This window comes from Saccopteryx bilineata, chromosome 4 (genome assembly GCF_036850765.1).
Source record: "Saccopteryx bilineata isolate mSacBil1 chromosome 4, mSacBil1_pri_phased_curated, whole genome shotgun sequence".
Taxonomy (NCBI): domain Eukaryota; kingdom Metazoa; phylum Chordata; class Mammalia; order Chiroptera; family Emballonuridae; genus Saccopteryx; species Saccopteryx bilineata.
Window position 1 is genome coordinate 203,055,682 of NC_089493.1, and position 22,463 is coordinate 203,078,144.

General features: G+C 36.7%; 1 protein-coding gene across 3 annotated transcripts in view; it reads right to left on the reverse strand.

Moving 5' to 3' along the window:
* The window catches only part of AP3B1 (adaptor related protein complex 3 subunit beta 1), a 318,239-nt gene that overhangs the window by 191,162 nt on the left and 104,614 nt on the right, over positions 1-22,463 (reverse strand). For all 3 annotated transcript variants that reach the window (XM_066273625.1, XM_066273623.1, XM_066273626.1), the window contains 4 exons: positions 16,116-16,271; positions 4,438-4,535; positions 2,014-2,068; positions 1,826-1,897 (listed from right to left, as the gene is read on the reverse strand). In XM_066273625.1, coding sequence (XP_066129722.1) covers positions 1,826-1,897; positions 2,014-2,068; positions 4,438-4,535; positions 16,116-16,271 — 381 coding nt within the window. The remainder of the gene's footprint in view (positions 1-1,825; positions 1,898-2,013; positions 2,069-4,437; positions 4,536-16,115; positions 16,272-22,463) is intronic.

Genomic DNA, 22,463 nt, shown 5'->3' on the forward strand with positions numbered 1-22,463 from the left:
AGAAAGATAATTTCTGTTTTTAAAAAATAGGTCACAGTTACAATATTGTGAGGCATTATATCCTTCAGGTAAAGTTTTTGACTCACTATGTCTGCATATATAGAATAGATATTTACAGAGTGCTTAAAAAAGAATTACAAAAGAGAATCCTACATCTTCCCTAATTGTTTGTCCCAACTTTACAATTTATATGTAATTAACCAAAATAATTTAGGGTAATTTGATTTTTCCTTTTATTAACAAAGTTAGAAAACAACTGCCCTCCATGTAATACCTGTTTTCCAGATGCCCTTTAATTATCTTATTGTGCTTCTTTCATCCTATCATCTAAAATTCTTATTTTAATTCTTCTCAATTTATAGTTACAAGAAATATGTAATTAAAAGCCCATTTCCAATAGATTTACTAAAACAAATGTCTTTACTCATAAACAATACTCAAATATTCTGAATGAAAGCATGAAAAAAGAAAAAAAGAAAAAAAACAAATGAAACAAAGAAAAACCACAGAAGATTAGATAAACACGTATCAACAATTACATTAAAGGTAAATGGTCTAAATATTCCAATCAAAAGGCACAGATTATAGGAGTTCTTTCTATATTCTGGGTACTAGTCATTTTTCAGATATATTATATATACTGGTATATTTCCTCCCACATTATGGCTAGATTTCTCATTTCATTTTGATGAGAACATTTAAATTTTCTGTACTATTTTTAAAATATTCCCAACACACAAAAAAAGTGAAAAGAATTATTTTTGATCTGAGCCATCTGAGACCAGAGTTCCCAATCTGATACCACATCAACCCCAAATATTTCTATGAATATTTCCTACAAAGGTACTGTCCAAATACAACCAAGAAAATTTAAAATTCATACTGATACATCATATTTATGCAATTGCCATTCCCCATTTAAGTTTTACTAATGATTTCAATAATGCCTAATAAAAAGATTAAGTTCAATATTATACACTGTATTTACTTGTATCTTTAGTCTCTCCTTCACTCTAAGTTTCTGAGTCTTTCTTTTGATTTTCACCACCTTGATACTTTTGATAAAAAATGAATTATTTTTTAAATTATCTATTTGGGTGTGACTTAGATTTTTCTTTTATGATTAAACTCAGTTTCCATGTGAATAACCAATCATTCCCATACTGATAGTCCACCTTTCCCCACTGGTTTCTAATGTCTCCTCTATTACACAGTACATTTTCACATGCACGGATCTATTTCAAGGTTTTCATTCAATTTCACTTATTTTATCTTAATATCACATTGTTTAATCAGAATACTATATTCAAACTACACTCTGTACTGTAGTTCCTCCCTGAACACAACACTCATAATCCCTTGTGGTGGCATAACTGTGCCTATCTCCCACAGCCACCTATGCAACCTCTCCACCTACCAACCCACAACAACAACAAAAATTCAAAAATGTGTTATTCTTTTAAGATCTGCTCTAACATCACCTTTTTCACAAGTCTTTTCTAAATCTCCCAGAAAATTAACTCCACCTCTGTCTTTTTCACAGCATTCAATTCAAAGCTCTGTATCACTTAAAATATACACTGCTGAATTATCTATTTACACATCTGAGTTATTTAGGTCATGTGTAGCATATTTTCACTTTGTCTTATTAGAATATAGCACAATGACTAGTACATAATAACGTAGTTTAAGAAAGTATAAAGAAAATCCCTAACTGTATCTGTATTTTTTAAAGCAGATCTCCATTTCACAGATGCTGGAAGCTATAGCAGTATCTACAAAGAAAACACAGATTAGAGTGTCTCAAAAATAAGAGTATGCCTACCTTAAGTGTCTTGATCATGGTTGGGTCAGTTGACCTAACATAGAAACTCTTTAGATAAGGTTCAAACATGCCCTGGATGACAAAAATAAATAAATAAGTAAATACATACATACATACATACATACATACATTTAATGGTACTGACACATTCATTTCTATCTTAGATTATGTATTCACAATGTACATACCTTTCTTTGGATTGACATAGTTGCTATATTCTGTAGGACAATATACTGCACCTCCCTAGAAATTAAAGGAGAATTTTCACTGGATATATTTTCCAATGAAATATCTTTGTAAAGAAAAAGAATTAGTGGTAACTTTCATAATGAATGTAACTTTAAAATATAATATTGAAAAGTGTTTACTAAATTTAAGATATTTATCCCTTATTATAAAGTAAAAATTATTAATAAATTAGATTTGATTCATCAGGAATAAGAGTGAAAAGTAATTTTATAATACTGTACTCCTAAGAGGTAAAGCCAATACTGTAGCTGCTGTGAACACATCCAAGTAAAGTATTCTTAGGCCTGATGAAACAAACAGGACCGTAAAGTTCACATACACTCTTGATCAGAAGGCTCACTGTGTCACTCCATTCTGCCCAGAGTAAAAAACAGGTTAAAAAACAGTCATGTTATTTTTATATCTAAGAAATGAAGGTAGAACTGAATCTGGTATATGGTTTCACATAAAAGATATATTCCTGGTGCTTCTGATACCCCTGAACTAGCTCTAGAAAAGAAAAATGACAGAACTGAAAAAAAAGAATGACTATGAATAAAGACAGAGGTAAATACAGGCAGGTACCCAAACGAAACAGTATCTTACTGAGAAATGGCTAAGCCAGCCAAGGGTTAAAATAAAGTTGTAGCACTAAGTTCAAGTTAAGGACAAAAATAAATATGTATCTTTCCCCCCAAGTCTATGCTCTCAATGAGAAAGAATTTTAATTTAAAATAACTAACTATTGCAAAATATTCATGAAAGGCTAAACAGCTAAAACATACACACACAAAGAACAAATCAAAAGATATAAAAACAGATCTTAAACTCTGAAAGTAAATGTCACGGGAATGCAATAAGTTTTCTGAATTATTGACCTGAACTGCTGAATCACTGAGAGGTAAATTAAGGAGAATGGTAATCGTATCTATCTATCTATCTATCTCTCTCTCTCTCTCTCTATCTGTCTATCTACAGGAAACAAAAAGAATAGGCAATTCTTTAAAATAAGCAGCTTTTAAGAATTAGCTCTCTTCTTAAATAGAGCAAACTTATGGTGATAAATGATTAACTAGGCTTAGTGTGGTGATCATATTGTAAGGTATTATAAATATTAAATATATTGCAAACCTTGGAATAATATAATATTGTTAACCAACTACACTAAAATAAAAATAAATATAAATTCAATAAAAAAACAGAGCAAACTAAATATTGCAAGTTTATACGAAGCACCAATTCTATCATAAAATATGTAATTTAACATATGTATTGCTTTATATAAAAATCAAATTACACTGAGTGAATCTTATAACACATTAGTACAGTTTTTCAGTGATTCCAGAATTACCATATTTCCTCATGTACAAGATACACATTTTTTTCTAAAACTTTGGGGTCTAAAAACTGGGTGCATCTTATATAGTGGTTGCAGATTTTTTTTAACTTGCATTTCTCGCTTTTTTGTGCTTGTTTTGCTCTCATTGTTGAAGACAGTGATTTGTCATCAGAAACAGATGAGGGCAAGCTAATGGATGGGAGTTTTGACAGTGATGAGGAGTTGTATGAATTTTATGGTGAATAACATGTGAGCTCACTAACTTTATGTAATACATTATTTTTCAGATTTTGGGCCCCAAAATTAAGGTGTGTCTATACATTGGAGCATCTTATACATGAGGAAATACGGTACTAGAAATGCCAAACATTATTATTGTCATACTTAGAAATATCAAATCCAATACTGGTGATAGAATGTACTACATGCCAAAAGATATTTTTTATTTCTTTGGGTTATTTGAGCTTAAGGTTAAAAAACTTCAATATATATTTAGCATAAACTTTAGCAAATTATACAAAATTATTTTATAATGATCACCTTTAGTAAGAAATCTTTTTTTTGGTGTTTTTCCAAAGTTAGAAGTGGGGAGGCAGAGAGACAGATTCCCGCAGGTGCCTGACCAGGACCCACCCGGCATGCCCACCAAGGGGCAATGCTCTACCCGTCTGGTATGTTGCTCCGCTGTGGCCTGAGCCATTCTAGAGCCTGAGGGGGAGGCCATGGAGCCGTCGTCAGCACCCGGGGCTACTTTTCTCCAATGGAGCCTTGGCTGCGGGAGGGGAACAGAGAGACAGAGAGAAAGGAGAGAGGGAAGGGCGGAGAAGCAAATGGGCACTTCTCCTGTGTGCCCTAGCCAGGAATCAAACCCAGGATTTTCACACGCTGGGCTGATGCTGTACCACTGAGCCACCCGGCCAGGGTGAAATCTTAATGATAAAATAAAATCAGAGCTATGTATTAAATGCCTAAAAGACACATTACATTTGTTCAAACATTCCTTTTGAAGAAATACAAATAAAAACAAATATAAATCATGTCCTACCTATTGCTACGAAGCAAACGCACTAGTGATTTAGAAATAATGCCAGCTTCAGATTTGGGTGCTATGTGCCAATAAAGCTGAGCAACGGCCATGACCACCTGGAAAACACAGCATGAAAACAATCAGAACCATGAACACTGACTGGTGCACCCTGAAGTTTCAGAGAACATGCTTACATATTATTTCCCTTAACTCCTAAAAGTTTCTTATAAGATGACTATGTTGCCAAGTTGGCCTCCACCCTCAAAAATTCATGTCTACCCCCAAATGTGACCTTATTTGGAAATAAGATCTCTGCAGATGTTATTAATGTAATAATCAGGATGAGATCATACTTAATTAGGGTAGGTCCTAAATCCAATGACAGTGTCCTTGTAACAGACAGAAAAGGAAACCCAGAGACACAAAAAAGGCAATTTGAAGATGGAGGCAAATATGGGTGATAAGCCATTCAAGGAATGCCTAGAATTGTTGGAAACCACTAGAAGCTAGCAAAAGGCAGTTTTCCCCTTAGAGCCTCTAGAAGGAACCAACTCTAAATACCTAGATTTTGGACTTCTAGCCTCCTGAAATATGAGAGAATAAATTTCTGTTGTTTTAATCCACGCAGCGTGTGGTAATTTGTTATGGCAGTCCATAAACAAATACACCCTCAAGAAAGAAAATAGATGTTAAATGAACAACTGAAAGGCTGACAGCAAAGCCTGACAAAATACTATAAATCTCATAGTCTTCCTAGTGCTGCTGCTGCTGCTGTTCTGAGACAAGGAAAAGTTTTAAAAATTGTAAACATGCCTTTCCAAATAAAGCCAGACAATTCAGAATAAGTAATAAGTAGGCTGAAATGCTATTTTAATTAATACATTTAAATTATAATTAAAATAATTTGTTAAAAAATAGCAGCATTTTAAATGACCTTGGTTTTCAAAATGCAGAACCTTAAAAATAGTCTTTGCTTCAAAGCCATTATAAGGATGAACAGAATGTCTCTGTGGCAAAATATGAGTACTGTTCCCCACATGCCTGTCCACTTAGATTCAAAGATCAGAACTCCAGGTTTCCTATTTACTGAGAGTAACCACTTCAACATGTGACAACTGCAGATACAGAGCTACAGAAGTTATATCATCTTGTTTTGGGCTGAGAAGATACATTAACACCACTTTACTCTGGATGGTCTATGGTTCTAACAGATGTATGGCAGGAGTTTTACATATGTCTAACGAGTACACAGCACCTGAGGGTGTTTGAAGTAAAAAGTTTCTTCTAAAACTAATAAACATTTTTTAAAAATAGTTTACAGGGTCCTACATTTACTGTTGTTTGGCATTATGTTGTATTTTTAAAAAAATTTTATTGATTGATTGATTTTTAGAGAGAGAAGGGGGTGAGAAGAAGCAGGAAGCATCAACTTGTAGTAGTTGCTTCCTGTATGTGCCTTAACCAGTCTAGCCCAGGGGTTCGAACCAGCAACCACGGCATTTCAGGTCACTGCTATATCCACTGCGCCATCACAGATCAGACATACTTTTCTTTATAAGACTGATTTATAGCTTTGAGATATTACTTGGGAAAATGACAAGTTTAAGGATATCTTCAATTTCTTCACTGTGATCCACAAATCACTTAAATTATGGAACAAACTCTCCTGAATTTAAAATCTTATAAAACAAAATCTCAATTAATGACTAGCTTAATTTACAAGTCACTGACAGTCACTTTTAAATATATCAGAATACAGCTCTAAGTTTTCTGAAACAAAGTCTTAAACTCTCTTTTAAAAGTTGTGAGTAAGGGCCTGACCAGGTGGTGGCGCAGTGGATAGAGCATCGGACTGGGATGTGGAAGACCCAGGTTAGAGACCCCGAGGTCGCCACCTTGAGCACGAGCTTATCTGGGTTGAGCAAAAAAAAAAAAAAAAAGCTCGCCACCTCAGACCTAAAGTCGCTGAGCAAGGAGTCACTCGGTCTGCTGAAGGCCCACAGTCAAGGCACATATGAAAAAGCAATCAATGAACAACTAAAGGTGTCGCAACGAGAAACTGATTATTGATGCTTCTCATCTCTCTCCGTTCATGTCTGTATGTCCCTATATATCCCTCTCTCTGTCCCTATTAAAAAAAAAAGTGAGTAAGGCTAAAACAAAAAAATCTATTCAAAATCCTTCAAAAGTCAGCCTTCATATATATATATATTTAGAATCAAATTAAAAGAATACCACTTCAGAATCAAATTAGAGGTGAAATAAAAAGTAAACTGCTTTACTTGGATCACAATCAAATAAACAGAGAGCCAAAACATACAAGAACAAAAAGTATAATCTATTTCTATTTGATTCACCATTCAAGAATATTTTTGATTAGAATTTGTATCACAAAACCAACTTCTAAGACAAAGTAAAATTAATAGACAGTCACTTAAAAAGCACAGTTTTAGGTGGCAAATAAAAGCTACTTAACAACTGTCTGGCCAAGTGAGGGCACATTAAAATATAGGGCTATTTACAACATCAATACTACAACATTGATACTTTTGTTGTTACTGTGCATGGTTAATTAACAATTATTCAAAAACTAAATTACAACCCTGGCCGGATGGCTCAGCGGTAGAGCGTCGGCCTGGTGTGCGGGGGACCCGGGTTCGATTCCCAGCCAGAGCACATAGGAGAAGCGCCCATTTGCTTCTCCACCCCCCCACCTCCTTCCTCTCTGTTTCTCTCTTCCCCTCCCGCAGCCAAGGCTCCATTGGAGCAAAGATGGCCCGGGCGCTGGGGATGGCTCCTTGGCCTCTGCCCCAGGCACTAGAGTGGCTCTGGTTGCAGTGGAGCGACGCCCCAGAGGGGCAGAGCATCGCCCCCTGGTGGGTAGAGCATCACCCCTGGTGGGCGTGCCAGTGGATCCCGGTCGGGTGCATGCGGGAGTCTGACTGTCTCTCCTGTTTCCAGCTTCAGAAAACATAAAAATAAATAAATAAATAAATAAATAAATAAATAAATAAATAAATAAATTACTAGGTATAAGATAAAAACTTCTAATAACCACAAAGATATATACACAAAGCTCAATGCTCTATGCTCAAGTGTCAGAAAACAGAGAAATTCAAGTGAAATTTCTCATTTTTAAAGTAAGTTGCTAATTGAAAATAATATTTTTAATTAAAGTTTTACTAAAATGTTTAACCTGAATCCAACAAGCCTTTAGAAAGAACTTTCAGTAATTGAACATACAAATTACAGAAAAAAATAGGAGAGAGAAGATGGCGATTGAGTAGGTGGACATACCAACTTCCACCTCCCAAAACCAAAGTGGATTACAAACTAATTTTAAGAACCATCATCTGGAAAAACCAACTTTGGACTAAACTAAGAGGACTCTTCAACCAAGGAACACTGAGGAAGCCACACCGAGACTGGTAGAAAAAGCGGAAACACGGAAAGGGTTGCCCAGCTACCCGGAGCGAAGGCAGCCGGGAGAGACTCACGATGTGGGAAGTGAGTTCAGCAGACAGGGGAGGGTCCTGAGCCCCAGGAACAAAGCCCCAGCCTGCAGCCCCAAAGCCTAGAAGAGGCAAACTGACAGTATTTAGCTGGAAACAAGACAAGAAACTGTTTGTGAGAAAGAGACTGATTTCTCAGACCCAGGATTCTTCTTAAAGGGACCGCGCAGAAAACCTCTCTCACAACCACTCACCCGGGCCTCCGGGGGACGGGGAGAGAGGAGAGGACCGGAGCAGCAGGAAGAGAACGTAATCTAGGAGGCACAGGGAAAAACAGATTGAGAAACAGCCACTTTAACCCCTGGGACAAGTCATTCCCCAAATCTGAAGTGAATATTTCCACTGGAAAAAGCAATACCAGCCAAGGGAAGCAGGACACCAGCCAAACAAGCTCTCCCGCAGCACTCAGAGCAGAGTCACTTAGAAGCAGGGAGCTTTTGGGACTACAGTAGTGAGTCTTACGATCTGAGCTGCAGCGCCCCCACCCGCACGGCTGAGGGTTTGCCGGAAAGTGGGCAGCGGTGGGAGGTGGAAGCGCAGTTCTGTCGGCAAGGGCAGAAGCCAGCTGGCCACCACTGAGCCCAAGTGTGAGCTCAGCCTTGCCCGGTTGGGAAGGAGGGGATGCACAAAACAAGCCCAGCTGTAGGCCGCCCACAATCCAGCAGGCAGGGGAAGGAGTGGATACCTGCCCTTGAGCAAGGGCTCTGGAGCACAGCCCTGCCGCACACACGGAACCAAGGCTTATGGCCTGACTTGGGAACCGGCTCCTCCCACGACGGTGGAGCCAAAAGCCCAGAACAGGCGGAGTCGTACTACTGAGCTTGGGAAAGCAGTTGCACCTAGCCTGTGGAGCCAAGGCTTGCAGCCGTCCTGCAAGCCCGCTGCTCCTGCAGGGGGCGGGCGAAAGCCCAGAATCAGTTGGTGACCCGCAGCTGAGCAAAGGTGCTCACTCCTGCCCTCAGGGCCGAATATAACACCACTCGTGGGGGCCGGGTAAAGGCCAAAGCCAGCAGAGCACATGATCACAGCAACTCTCCTGAAGGAGAGGCGGAAACCACAGCAACAGCCCCAGTGGGAAGGCGCCAGTAAAGACCATACCTTAAAGCCACAGGCAGCAACAGCAGAGGAGGTGGAGGCCCTGCAGACAGACCACGCCTAGCGAAAACAGAGGCCACACCCAGTGGACTCCAGTGGCCAAAATCTTCTTTTAAACAGACAAAATGAGAAAGCAGAGAAATGCAACACAAATAAATCAAGAGAAATCCCCAAAAAAAGGACCTCAATGAGTCAGATATAACCAAATTACCAGATGCAGAGTTTAACGATTGTTAGGATACTCAAAGATGTTAGAACAACAATAGACGGTCATTACGAACACCTAAATAAAGAGAAAGCAAATAAAAAAAGTACACTGCAATAATAAATAACAATCAGTAAGAGATGACAAATTCAATATCAGAAATGAGGAACACAATGGAAGGAATTAAAAGCAGGATGGATGAAGCTGAGGATCAAATCAGCGAGTTAGAGGACAAGATTAATAAAGGCACAGAAGCAGAGCAGAAAAAAGAAAAGAACTCAAAAAGTCTGAGGAAACTCTAAGAGAGCTCTGTGACAACATGAAAAGAAATAACATTCACATCATAGAGGTTTCTAAAGAAAGACAGAAAGAACAAGGGATAGAGACTTTGTTTAAACATATCATAACTGAAAACTTCCCTCAATTAAGGCAGAAAAACATCTCACATGTTCAAGAAGCACAGAGAACTCCATTAAAGAGAAACTCAAAGAAATCTACACCAAGACACATCATAATTAAAATACCAAAGCTAAGTGATAAAGAGAAACTATTAAAAGCTGCTAGAGGAAAAAAGACTATCACCTACAAAGAAGCTCCCATAACGATGACTTATGACTTCTAAACAGAAACACTTGAGGCCAGAAGACAATGGCTAGAAATATTCAAAGTAATGCAAAACAAGAGCCTACAGGAAAGACGTCTTTATCCATCAACGCTATCGTTTAAAATTGAAGGACAAATAAAAAGCTTTCCAGACAAAAAAAAAACTCAAGGAATTCACTACAACCAAACCAAGGCTGCAAGAAATGCTAAGGGGCCTGTTGTAAACAGATCAAATGAGAAAAAGAATATAGCAAAAGAGGAATACAGTTTTAATGAATAAAACGGCAATAAACAATAACAAATCAATAATAACCTTAAATGTAAATGGATAAAATGACCCGATCGAAAGACATAGGATAGCTGCATGGATAAGAAAACAGGACCCATACATATGCTGTCTACAAGAGACACACCTTAAAACAAAAGATGCACATAGACTGAAGATAAAAGGATGGAAAAAAATATTTCACGCAAATGAAAATGAAAAAAAAGCTGGAGTAGCAATACTTATATCAGACAAAATAGACTTTAAAACAAAGACTATAGTAAGAGATAAAGAAGGTCACTACATAATGATAAAGTGAGCAATCCAATGGGAAGATATAACCATTATAAATATTACGCACCTAATATAGGAGCACCTAAATATATAAAGCAGACTTTGATGGATTTAAAGGGCGAGATCAACAGCAATACTATAATAATAGGTGACTTCAATACCCCACTAACATCACTAGATAGATCCTCAAGAAAGAAAATTAACAAAGAAACAGCAGACTTAAAGGACATACTAGATCAACTCGATTTAATAGATAACTTCAGAACCTTTCACCCTAAAGCAGCAGAATATACATTCGTTTCAAGTGCTCATGGTATATTCTCTAGAACAGACCACATGTTAAGGCACAAAAGCAGCCTCTAGAAATTTAAGAAGATTAAAATCATATCCAGCACTTTCTCTGATCACAATGGCATGAAACTAGAAATCAACCACAACAGAAAAACTGAAAAATACTCAAACACTTGGAAACTAAATAGCATGTTATTAAATAACAACAATGAGATCAAAGAAGAAATAAAAAAATTCCTAGAAACAAACAATAACGAGTATACATCAACTCAAAATTGATGGGACACAGCAAAAGCATTCCTGAGAGGGAAGTTCATAATATTATAAGAATACCTCAAGAAGCTAGAAAAAGCTCAAATAAACAACTTGACCCTGCATCTACAAGAACTAGAAAAAAAACAGCAAGTAAAGCCCAGAGCTAGTAGAAGGAAGGAAATAATAAAGATCAGAGCAGAAATAAATGACATAGAAGCTAAAGAAACAATACAGAGGATCAATAAAACCAGGAGCTGGTTCCTTGAAAAGGTAAACAAGATCGATGAACCTTTAACCAGACTCACCAAGAAAAAAAAAAAGAGGACTCCATTAAATAAAATTAGAAATGAGGGTAGAGAAATAACAACTGACACAACAGAAATACAAAATATTGTAAGAAAACACTATGAAGAACTGTATGCCAAAAAACTAGACAACCTAGATCAGGGGTCTGAAACTCGCAGCCCGCGGGCCGCATGCGGCCCACCGAACAATTTTGTGCAGCCCGCAGGCTAATCCACGGGCTTACTTAAATTTATCCAAAATATTTTGAACTTCGTGGATTAGTCTGCGGGCCGCACAAAATTGTTCGGCGGGCCGCAAATTTGAGACCCCTGACCTAGATGAAATGGACAAATTCCTGGAAACATAAAATCTTCCAAAACTTAATCTGGAAGAATCAGAAAACCTAAACAGACCAATTGCAACAAATGAGATTGAAACAGTTATCAAAGAACTCCCAAAACAGAAAAGTCCTGGGCCTGATGGCTTCAAAAGTGAATTCTACCAAATATTCAAAGAAGAACTAACTCCTACCCTTCTCAAGCTATTTCAAAAAATTCAAGAGGAAGGAAGACTTCCAAACTCCTTTAATGAGGCGAGTATAATTCTGATTCCAAATCCAGGCAAAGACAACACAAAAAAAGAAAATTATAGGCCAATATTCCTCATGAATTTAGATACTAAAATCCTCCAAAAAATATTAGCTAACCGGATCCAGAAATATATGAAAAAAGTCATACACCATGATCAAGTGGGATTTATTCTTGGGAGGCAAGGCTGGTACAATATTCGCAAATCAATCAATGTGATTCATCACATAAACAAAAGGAAGGAGGAAAGCCACATGATCGTTTCAATAGATGCAGAAAAAGCGTTTGATAAAATCCAGCACCCATTCAAGATCAAAACTCTTAGCAAAGTGGGAATACAGGGAACATACCTCAACATGATAAAGAATATGTATGACAAACCCACAGTCAACATCATACTCAATGGGCAAAAATTAAAAGCAATCCCCCTAACATCAGAAACAAGGAGGGGTACCCCCTTTCAATACTCTTATTCAACATAGTTTTGGAAGTCCTAGCCACAGCAATCAGACAAGAAAAAGAAATAAAAGGCATACAAATTGGAAAAGAAGAAGTAAAACTATCATTATTTGCAGATGATATGATATTGTATATAGAAAACCCTAAAGTCACAGTCAAAAAACTACTAGACTTGATAAATGAATTCAGCAAGGTGGTAGGATATAAAATTAATACTCAAAAATCAGAGGCATTTTTATACACTAACAATGAACTGTCAGAAAGAGAAATTAAGGAAGCAATTCCCTTTCCCATTGCAACCAAAAAAATAAAGTACCTAGGAATAAATTTAACCAGGGATATTAAAGACTTGTACTTGGAAAATTATAAAACATTGATAAAACAAATCAGGAAAGATACAAACAACTGGAAGCATATACTGTGCTCATGGTTAGCAAGAATAAACATTATTAAAATCTTTATATTACCCAAAGCAATTTATAACTTCAATGCAATACCGATTAAAATACCAATGACTTACCTTCAAAGATATAGAGCACATATTCTAAAACTTTATATGGAACCAAAAGAGAACACGAATAGCCTCAGCAATCTTGAAAAGGAATAATAAAGTGGGAGGTATCATACTTCCGGATATCAAGTTATACTACAAGGGTATTGTACTCAAAACAGCGTCGTACTGGCATAAGAACAGGCATATAGATCAATGGAACAGAACAGAGAACCCAGAAATAAACCCACAGCTCTATGGACAACTGATATTTGACAAAGGAGGTAAGAGCATACAATGGAGTAAAGACAGTCTCTTTAACAAATGGTGTTGGAAAAATTGGACAGCTACCTGTAAAAGAATGAAACTAGACCACCAACTTATAGCATTCACAAAAGTAAACTCAAAATGGATAAAAAACTTAAATGTAAGCCATGAAACCACAAGCATCTTAGAAGAAACCATAGGCAATAAACTCTCGGACATCACTCGCAGCAATGTATTTGCCGATTTATCTCCAACGGGCAAGTGAAATAAAAGACAGGATAAACAAATGGGACTATACCAAACTAAAAAGCTTCTGCACAGCTAAAGATAATAAGAACAGAATAAAAAGACAAACTACACAATGGGAGAATATATTTGACAATATGTCTGATAGGGGGTTAATAACGAAAATTTATAAAGAACCTGTAAAACTCAATACCAGAAAGACAAACAATCCAATCAAAAAATGGGTGAAAGAAATGAACAGATACTTCTCCAAAGAGGACATACAGATGGCCAATAGGCATATGAAAAAATGCTCAACATCACTAATCATTAGAGAAATGCAAATTAAAACCACAATGAAATACCACCTCACACCAGTTAGGATGGCGCTCAAGAACAAACAACACAGAATAAGTGCTGACGAGGATGTGGAGAAAAGGGAACCCTCCTGCACTGCTGGTGGGAATGCAGTCTGGTGCAGCCATTGTGGAAAACAGTATGGAGATATTCCTCAAGAAATTAAAAATTGAACTGCCTTTTGACCCAGCTATACCACTTTTAGGAATATACCCCAAGAACTCCATAACACTGTTTGAAAAGAAGAAATGCACCCCCATGTTTATGGCAGCATTGTTCACAATAGCGAAGATCTGGAAACAGCCCAAGTGTCCGTCAGAGGACAAGTGGGTTAAAAAGCTTTGGTACATATATACTATGGACTACTACTCAGCCATAAGAAATGATGACATCGGATCATTTACAACAACATGGATGGACCTTGATAACATTATACTGAGTGAAATAAGTAAATCAGAAAAAACTAAGAACTATATGATTCCATACATAGGTGGGACATAAAAATGAGACTTAGAGACATGGACAAGAGTGTGGGGGTTACGGGGTAGGGGAGAGGAGAGGGAGGGTGTTGGGGCAGGGGAGGGGCACAAAGAAAGCCAGTTAGAAGGTGACAGAAGACAACTGGACTTTGGGTGATGAGAATTCAGCATAATCAAATGTCAAAATAACCTAGAGATGTTTTCTTTGAACATATGTATCCTGATTTATCAATGTCACCCCATTAAAATTAATTTTAAAAAAAAAAAAGAAAAAGAAAAAAATAATAATAAGTAGCATTCTACAAAGGAATCAACCAGAAAAACGCAGAAGAATATTCTGTAGGACATGAGAGGTTTAAAAGATATCCTGAAATATCTATGACAGAAAAAGATACAGACAAAAATAGAGATCACGTATCTTTAAGTCAATGTAATATGCAAATATGTTATGTCATATTTTTCGTTCATTTATTTTTTATTTCAGTTAAAACAATGTTTATTGTTTATTTGTATTTATTTTTTTGAACTTGTTTATCTCCTTTTTCATGTTCTGCTTCTTAGAAATATTAATTCATAATACTGCTTTACCTATTAATAATACACTTAAATATATTTTCCAGGAAAAAAAAAGATATAACAAGCATATGAAATGCAGAAGATACTAGTTTAAATGAACCACTTATAAAGGATAATTTAAAATAAACTACTATTAAATGAGATGAAATTTTATTGAAATAGAAAGGTAGAGAGGACTGACTAAAAAATAAACAGGTTATAAAAATATTACATACGGTTTGATTACTCTCTTCGCTTAAAAAGATGTACATGTAGACATAAATGCATGGTAATATAAATATACATATGCAGAAAAAGAGCTGGAAGAAAATGCTTTAAGATACTGCAATAGTGATTTCTGAATGATGGGAAACTGATGTTTCAATTACTTTTAGTTTTGCTAGTCTGCATTTTCTAATTTTTTTCTTTTTTCTTTTTTTCTTAAATGAGAAAAGGAGAGACAGAGTAGTAAGACTCCCACATGCGCCTGGACCAGGATTCACACAGCAAGCCCCCTACCAGGCGATGTTCCGCCCATCTGAGGCCACTGATCCATTGCTTGGCAATCAAGCTATTTTAGTGCTTGAAGCAAGGCCATGGAGTCATCCTCAGCTCCTGGCTGGGGCCAACTTACTCCAACCAGGCCATGGCTATGGGAGTAGGAGAGCTAGAGAGAAGAGAGAGGTAGGGTGGAGGAACAGATGGTCACTTCTGTGTGCTCTGACCAGGAATCAAACCCAGGATGTCCATATGACAGGCTGACACTCTACCACTGAGCCAACTGTCAGAGCCCTAATTTTCTATTGTGTGCATATAGTCTAAAAATAACAGGTCATTCAAAATAAAAAGGTTAAAACAAAAATATTTTTAAAAAATAAAAGATTTTTTAATAGTTATTCCTATCAGTTAAAATCTATTAATTTTTAAAATTCATTTATTGATTTTAGAGAAAAAAGAAGAGCGGGCGAGTGTGTGTGTGTGAGAGAAAGAGAAACACCCAACTGTTTCTAACTAGGGATCAAACCCATATCCTTTATATTTTAAGACGATGCTCTAATAACCAATCAACCTATCCAAACAGGGCAAAATTTACTATTTTTGAGATATTATGCTAAGTGCTTTTATCAGATAAATACAAATATTATGAAATGATACCAGATGAAGTAAGTACTCACAACTACAAACTAGCAACAGAAAAATATATACAGTCTTCCAATCAGCTCAGAAACACCTTGAACTCACATTTTGGGAAAAACGAATTTATGAAGACTCAGAAAAAGTAAAGCAAATCCAGTAGGCATATAACTACCAAACTAAGTAATCTCATCAAAATCTGATTCTTTGGTTATAAAAAAACAAACAAATGTCCCATTAGCACACTGAAATATAAAGACTTGTTTACTGACCTTACACAGTTTAAAGACAATTTAAGAAAAACCTAAGAATGATTTCTTTTAAGGGTTTTGACATACCGCTGCATTTCTGCTCTGAAGCAAGGGCTTTGTATTCCGAATTAAAAGTCTGTGGTCTGGATCCATAGTATAAGGCTTCTTCCTTTCATCAGTTTTTTCTTTCTGTTCATCATCAGATTCATAGAAATTTTTGTCATTGTCCTCTAGACTGTCATTCTACAAGAAAGAAATCCAATTCCATGTTTACTTCATACCTTGAATAGCCCAAATATTACACAAAGAAAACTCTTTAAAACATCTACAACAATAATAATATTTTACTGTTCAATACAACTGTTGAGGTAATTTCAAAATACATGCTCCTTAAATGAAGGCCTATTTTTTTTTCATATTTTATAACACAATAACTGTCCTTTAGTGCTATAGATAGTATACATCTTTTATATTACATAGGAAAACTCTGAAAATATTCAATCCCCATAAATATATCCAGAGCTGCCCAAAGGGAAAAACCTGACAATTACAGTCTAACAAAGCTCTACTATGAGACCTGCTAAATTCTGAAAACTGTTCCTATAAATCACCAGTCACTCTGTAATTGGATCAAAGGGTCAAAATAAAGAGAATATTTTAAACTATAACACATAAAGAAAATCATAATAAAGCCTGACAGGTTAAAAACTATAAACTGAATTGGCCCCTATGTTGTCAAAAAAGACCCAGTTCGAGGTTTTATATAGCCATAATAGTTGATTGTTTTTATTTTTCTCCTTTTTATTTGAATCCTTTCTGTCTTTGTCAGTAAAAACAGGCTATAGGCATTTAGTCCTAAAAACAAAAAACCCCCACAAAATATAGTAATACCCACCTGGATCCAACTCAACTACTGTTTAGAGGTCATTTCCATTTATCAAGTGCCTGAAATATATTTCCTACTTCGGGGAAGATAAAGTAGATGTACTTTCCTCTATTCCTATCACCAAGTACAACTAGAAATACAAGACATTATATATAAAACAAACAAAAAAGGAAAAGAGATAGAGAAGACAACTGGGTAAAGGCCTCAAGACGCAAAGAATAACCACCCTGAGTTCCTTGGGCTTTCATTTTTATCTCATATTTCAAAGACTGGGTGCTAGAGAAGCAGGTAACCCAGAAACACCAACAAGCACAGATTAAAAAAAAAAAAACTTCCAAAACCCTGCTCTATATTGCGAAAGGACCAAGAAAGGGAAGGTCTAGAAAGATGGACAACTTTTTAAAAAAATAACTACTCTAGTGTAGCCAACTAAACACTATGACCCTCTACCTATCCTCACCAGTGAAGGCTGACATGAAGAATGTGGATATTTCCCCTTACCAGGCTGTAATGAGATGCCCCAATCACCCCACTGCGGTGATGTCAGAAAAGGACAAGAAACTGAGACTTAAATTCCTACCAGGAGGAAAATGAGGCAATCTAATGGTTTCAGTGGAGACCAAGTGGGGAGCTTGGACATCCAAGTTCATCTATAAGTTAACAGGTGAATTTACCTCTCCTCACAAGACTAATGTAAAAGGGATGCTTAGTGGACACTCAGAAGCTGCAGCACTACCACCCAGTGGTCACAAGAATATACCACTCTGTGGTGTTAGTGTAGGACATGTGTATACAAAAATGAGGCATTTTATTCCTGCCAGCCAAAGAGCTATAGGGGAGCATTAGTGGGGAGCCACAAAATCCATATTCACCTACAGTAATGAGCACACCCTCAATGACAGTCAACGGAGGCTGAGGGGGGAAACTGAACCTATTCATGCATTCAATGGCCTACTCCTTATGTGCCATGACCAGACTGGATAGTTTAAACAACATCGTTTACTTCTCACAGTTTCTCACAGTTCTTCCAAGTTTGGAAGCCCACGATCAAGGTGTTGGTAGATTTGGTTTCTCCTTAGGCTTTCCTCCTTGAACATTATTTCAATGACTCGGCAATAATAATGGGATATTCACTCCAGTTTGAATAAGATCAAGAATTTCATGATATCCAAAATTCCCATGTTCAATCAAAAATCACTCACCATGGCCCTGGCCAGTTGGCTCAGTGGTAGAGCGTCGGCCTGGCGTGCAGAAGTCCCAGGTTCGATTCCCGGCCAGGGCACACAGGAGAAGCGCTCATTTGCTTCTCCACCCCTCCCCCTCTCCTTCCTCTCTGTCTCTCTCTTCCCCTCCCGCAGCCAAGGATCCATTGGAGCAAAGATGGCCCGGGCGCTGGGGATGGCTCCTTGGCCTCTGCCCCAGGCACTAGAGTGGCTCTGGTCGCAACAGAGTGACGCCCCGGAGGGGCAGAGCATCGCCCCTGGTGGGCGTGCCGGGTGGATCCCGGTTGGGCGCATGCGGGAGTCTGTCTGTCTCTCCCGTTTCCAGCTTCAGAAAAATACAAAAAAAAAAAAATCACTCACCATTCCAACAGCCAAGTGAAGCAGATGGTCGCCTCTCCTGTGAGCCCTGACTGGGAATTGAACTCGGCACTACAACACACCCGGTCAACACTCTACCACTGAGCCAACTGGCCAGGGCCCATCCATGTCTTCAAGCTTTCCGGAAATATTTGGTCTTTCAATTCTTTGATTAAATTAGGCCTAGGTATTTTATACTTTTCAATGCAATTGTAAATGGGACTGTTTTCTTCATTTCTTCTTTAGATTGTTATTGGTATAAAGAAATGCAACAAACTTCTGTATGTTAATTGTCCTATAACTTTAGTAAAGTCATTTATTAATTCTAGTAGTTTTTAGTGGCATCTTTAGGACATACTATATAAAGTATCATCTGCAAATAATGAGATTTTATTTCTTCCTTTCCAATTTGAATGAATTTTATTTCTTTGTCTTTTCTGATTGCTGTGACAGGGACTTCCAACACTAGATTGACTAGAAGCAGTGATAGTGGACATCCTTATCTTCTTCCTTATCTTAGAAGGCTTTCAGCTTTTCACCATTAAATAGTAGTAGGTTTGCCATAATGGCATTTATTACATTGAGATATAATCCTTCTGTACCCATTTTGTTCAGAAGTTTTATCATAAAAGAATGTTGACTTTTGTCAAATGCTTTTCCTGGATCTACTGAGGTGATCATATGGATTTTACCCTTTATTTAGTTAATATGATGTATTTAATTAATTGATTTCTGAATGTGAACCATCCCTGCATCCCTGGAATAAACCCCACTTTTTCTTGAATCTGGTTTGTTAATATTTTATTGAGAATTTTTTTTATCTATGTTCATCAAGAACATTGGCCTATAATTTTCTTTTTCTCTTAATGTCTTTATTTGGTTTTGTTATCAGAGTAATACTGGCTTCATAAAATGAGTTTGGAAGCATTCTTCTTCAATTTTTTTTTTCTTTGTATTTTTCTGAAGCTGGATATGGGGAGAGACAGTCAGACAGACTCCCGCATGCGCCCGACCGGGATCCACCCAGCACGCCCACCAGGGGCGGCGCTCTGGCCACCAGGGAGCGATGCTCTGCCCATCTGGGGCGTCACTCTGCCGCGACCAGAGCCACTCTAGCGCCTGGGGCAGAAGCCAAGAAGCCATCCCCAGCGCCCGGGCCATCTTTGCTCCAGTGGAGCCTTGGCTGCGGGCGGGGAAGAGAGAGACAGAGAGGAAGGAGGGAGGGGTGGAGAAGCAGATGGGCGCTTTTCCTGTGTGCCCTGGCCGGGAATCGAACCTGGGTGCCCTGTACGCCAGGCCAACGCTCTACCGCTGAGCCAACCGGCCAGGGCCTCTTCAATTTTTTGAATCAATTAAAGAGAGACAGGTATTAATTCTTCTTTGAATGTTTGGTAGAATTCACCGTGAAACCCACATAAGATTCAAAGATTTGAACAGCTATTAATAAAAATTCCTACAAATCAATATACCATGGTATGTTAAATTAAAGATGTATAAATTAACTTTTTCTTCACATTTAATATTAAATTAGTATAATTTTTTAAAATGAAAGGGATTATTTGAAATATTAAGTTCTAACAATAGGATTATGGGTTAAGAAACATAAAGAATATGTTCCTTAATACTTATAATAGTTATTGATATAAATTATTCTTTCAAAGTATAGTCCCCTCAAAGAAAATGTTCTCTTAAACGTTTTATGAAACTTCAACTAGTTCTGCATGAGATTATCATGGCATAGCTTTTTACATCTAGGTCCACTAATTACTAGCTGTATATACTAACTGCATACTTTTCTAAGTTTGATATAAAAGGAAATAATTAATTGAAAAATGAAAGATTAATATTTGTATGAGGTTGATAAAATGAAAAAATAAGGCTTCCATATAGGATAGAAACCAGTTTCCAATAAGTTTATATCTTTATCTGTATTACTACCAACTATGTCGTCTCAGGTTTTCAATCCATCAAAAGAGACATGAACCCAAACAGAATGGAAGCTAGATGTACATAATTAGAATGCGTATACTACGTCACCCACTGCGGTATCAGTGCTGGCCCAATAACCATGACAAATTTCTTGAACTTTCCTGGTCTCAATTAACTCACCTGCAAAAGGGATATCTATATCATATAAGTGTTATAAATGTTGATTAATTTATTTTTTAAGATTTTACTCATTGATTTTAGAGAGAGGAGAGAGAGAGAAAGATGGGGGCGGGGATCAGCAGGAAGCATCAGCTCATAGTTTTGCGCATGTGCCTTGACAGGGCAAGCAAGAGTTTCAAACCAGCGACCTCCGCATTCCAGGTCAACACTTGATCCACTGCGCCACCACGTCAGGTAAGGTCACGTTTTAAAAACAGGTAATATAGGATTATAGAGTTCTGCTCCCAGTAATTGCTATATACCATAGGCAAATGAAACTTCCCTTCCAGTGAGAACTAGAAGAACTAGGGGGAAAAAATGAAACATACCTGTTTGAAGGCTCAAAAGAGCTAAAAGAACAGTCATAAGTTATGCAGGCAAGACCCAGAAAAAGTAGTAAACCTAGAAATCCGATTGACGTTATTGATTGCCTTCCCCTAAATAGCATGTGCTACTATGTAACAGGTGGCTGATAAGCCTACAAGTCCAGTAAGCTTTGAGCCGATTGACAAAACTACATTACAAAAGCTAAAGGTTAGGATCCACCAAAAAAGCAAAATTCCTACAAACTCGCTTAGACTTTGTTTAAAAGCTAAGAGTCTATAACCTAGGGAATAAAGACGGTAAAATTAAAACACATGTTTAATCATATCAATCCATAACTGAGGTGATTACATGAATTCAGATTGTTGATACCCTTACCTAGTAATATTACACAAGCAAACCATCATCCAAAATTTCAAACTACTATAACTTTTCATAAAGGAAGGATAAAAAGGGAGGAAAGGAGAGAATAAGCAAAGGCAGTGTCATCAAGGGATCAGGATATTGTTACTATTTCAGAGGGAAAGTACAATATCAACTGTAAAGTATCAACAGGGAGGCTGCTAAAGTATAATTACAGTCTCTGCTTATTAGCCTGAGTACTAATTACATAGGTGTGTTCAGTTTGTGAAAATGCATGAAGCCATTCGTTTCTGACATATGTACATACCACCATGTACTTTCACTTCAAACAAAATTTTAATATGTATAAGGAAATAAAGATATCGATGTAACTATATATTAAAATAATAAAAACAAAGCTAAAAAATGAAGACTACAGACTAAAATTTAAAATGGACTGTGAAATAACTACAGATATATAAATACATTCAAGAGATAAAGTGATAAGATCGAGTTTCTAGCAGGGACTTCAATGTGGTATTATTTTTATAAAAAGTCAAATCACTTTTTAAAATCATTTTGATATAAAGCACTATAATTTCAGGATCCACTTCTAGAGATAAGGTGACACTCTTAAAATCTGACTTTGACTAATTTTGTAAGTGTAATATTTGGATGGATCAGATGGAGGAAGATTTCTTCTCTCTTAGAAATACTAGCCCAGATAATTAAATAAGTAAAGTGATGACTGTATCTTAGATAACTTTGAAGAGTTTAAAATAATAATTAGTAACATTTTAATGTAATATAATGATATAAATTTTCTTTTCACCTTGTCCAGAAACACAAAAGTTAAATAAGTAAACAAGATATAGTAAGAAAGATGTTTAATCAACTAAAGATAAAAATAAGAAAATGGATTTCAAAGATGTTAAAATCCATTTAGAGAAAGAAGTTCTCAGTTCCTCAAATTAGTATGCCAATGTACATAAACCAACTTTAATATACATCCATGTGTATTTGAAAGCAGTATTTCAGAAATATTTTCAGTGGAACTAGTTAATATTTTTAAACTTATTCTGAGCATGCTAAAATATTTCTTATCCATAAATTGATATTACAGTCTCAATTTATGTAATACATCTGTGACTTTGG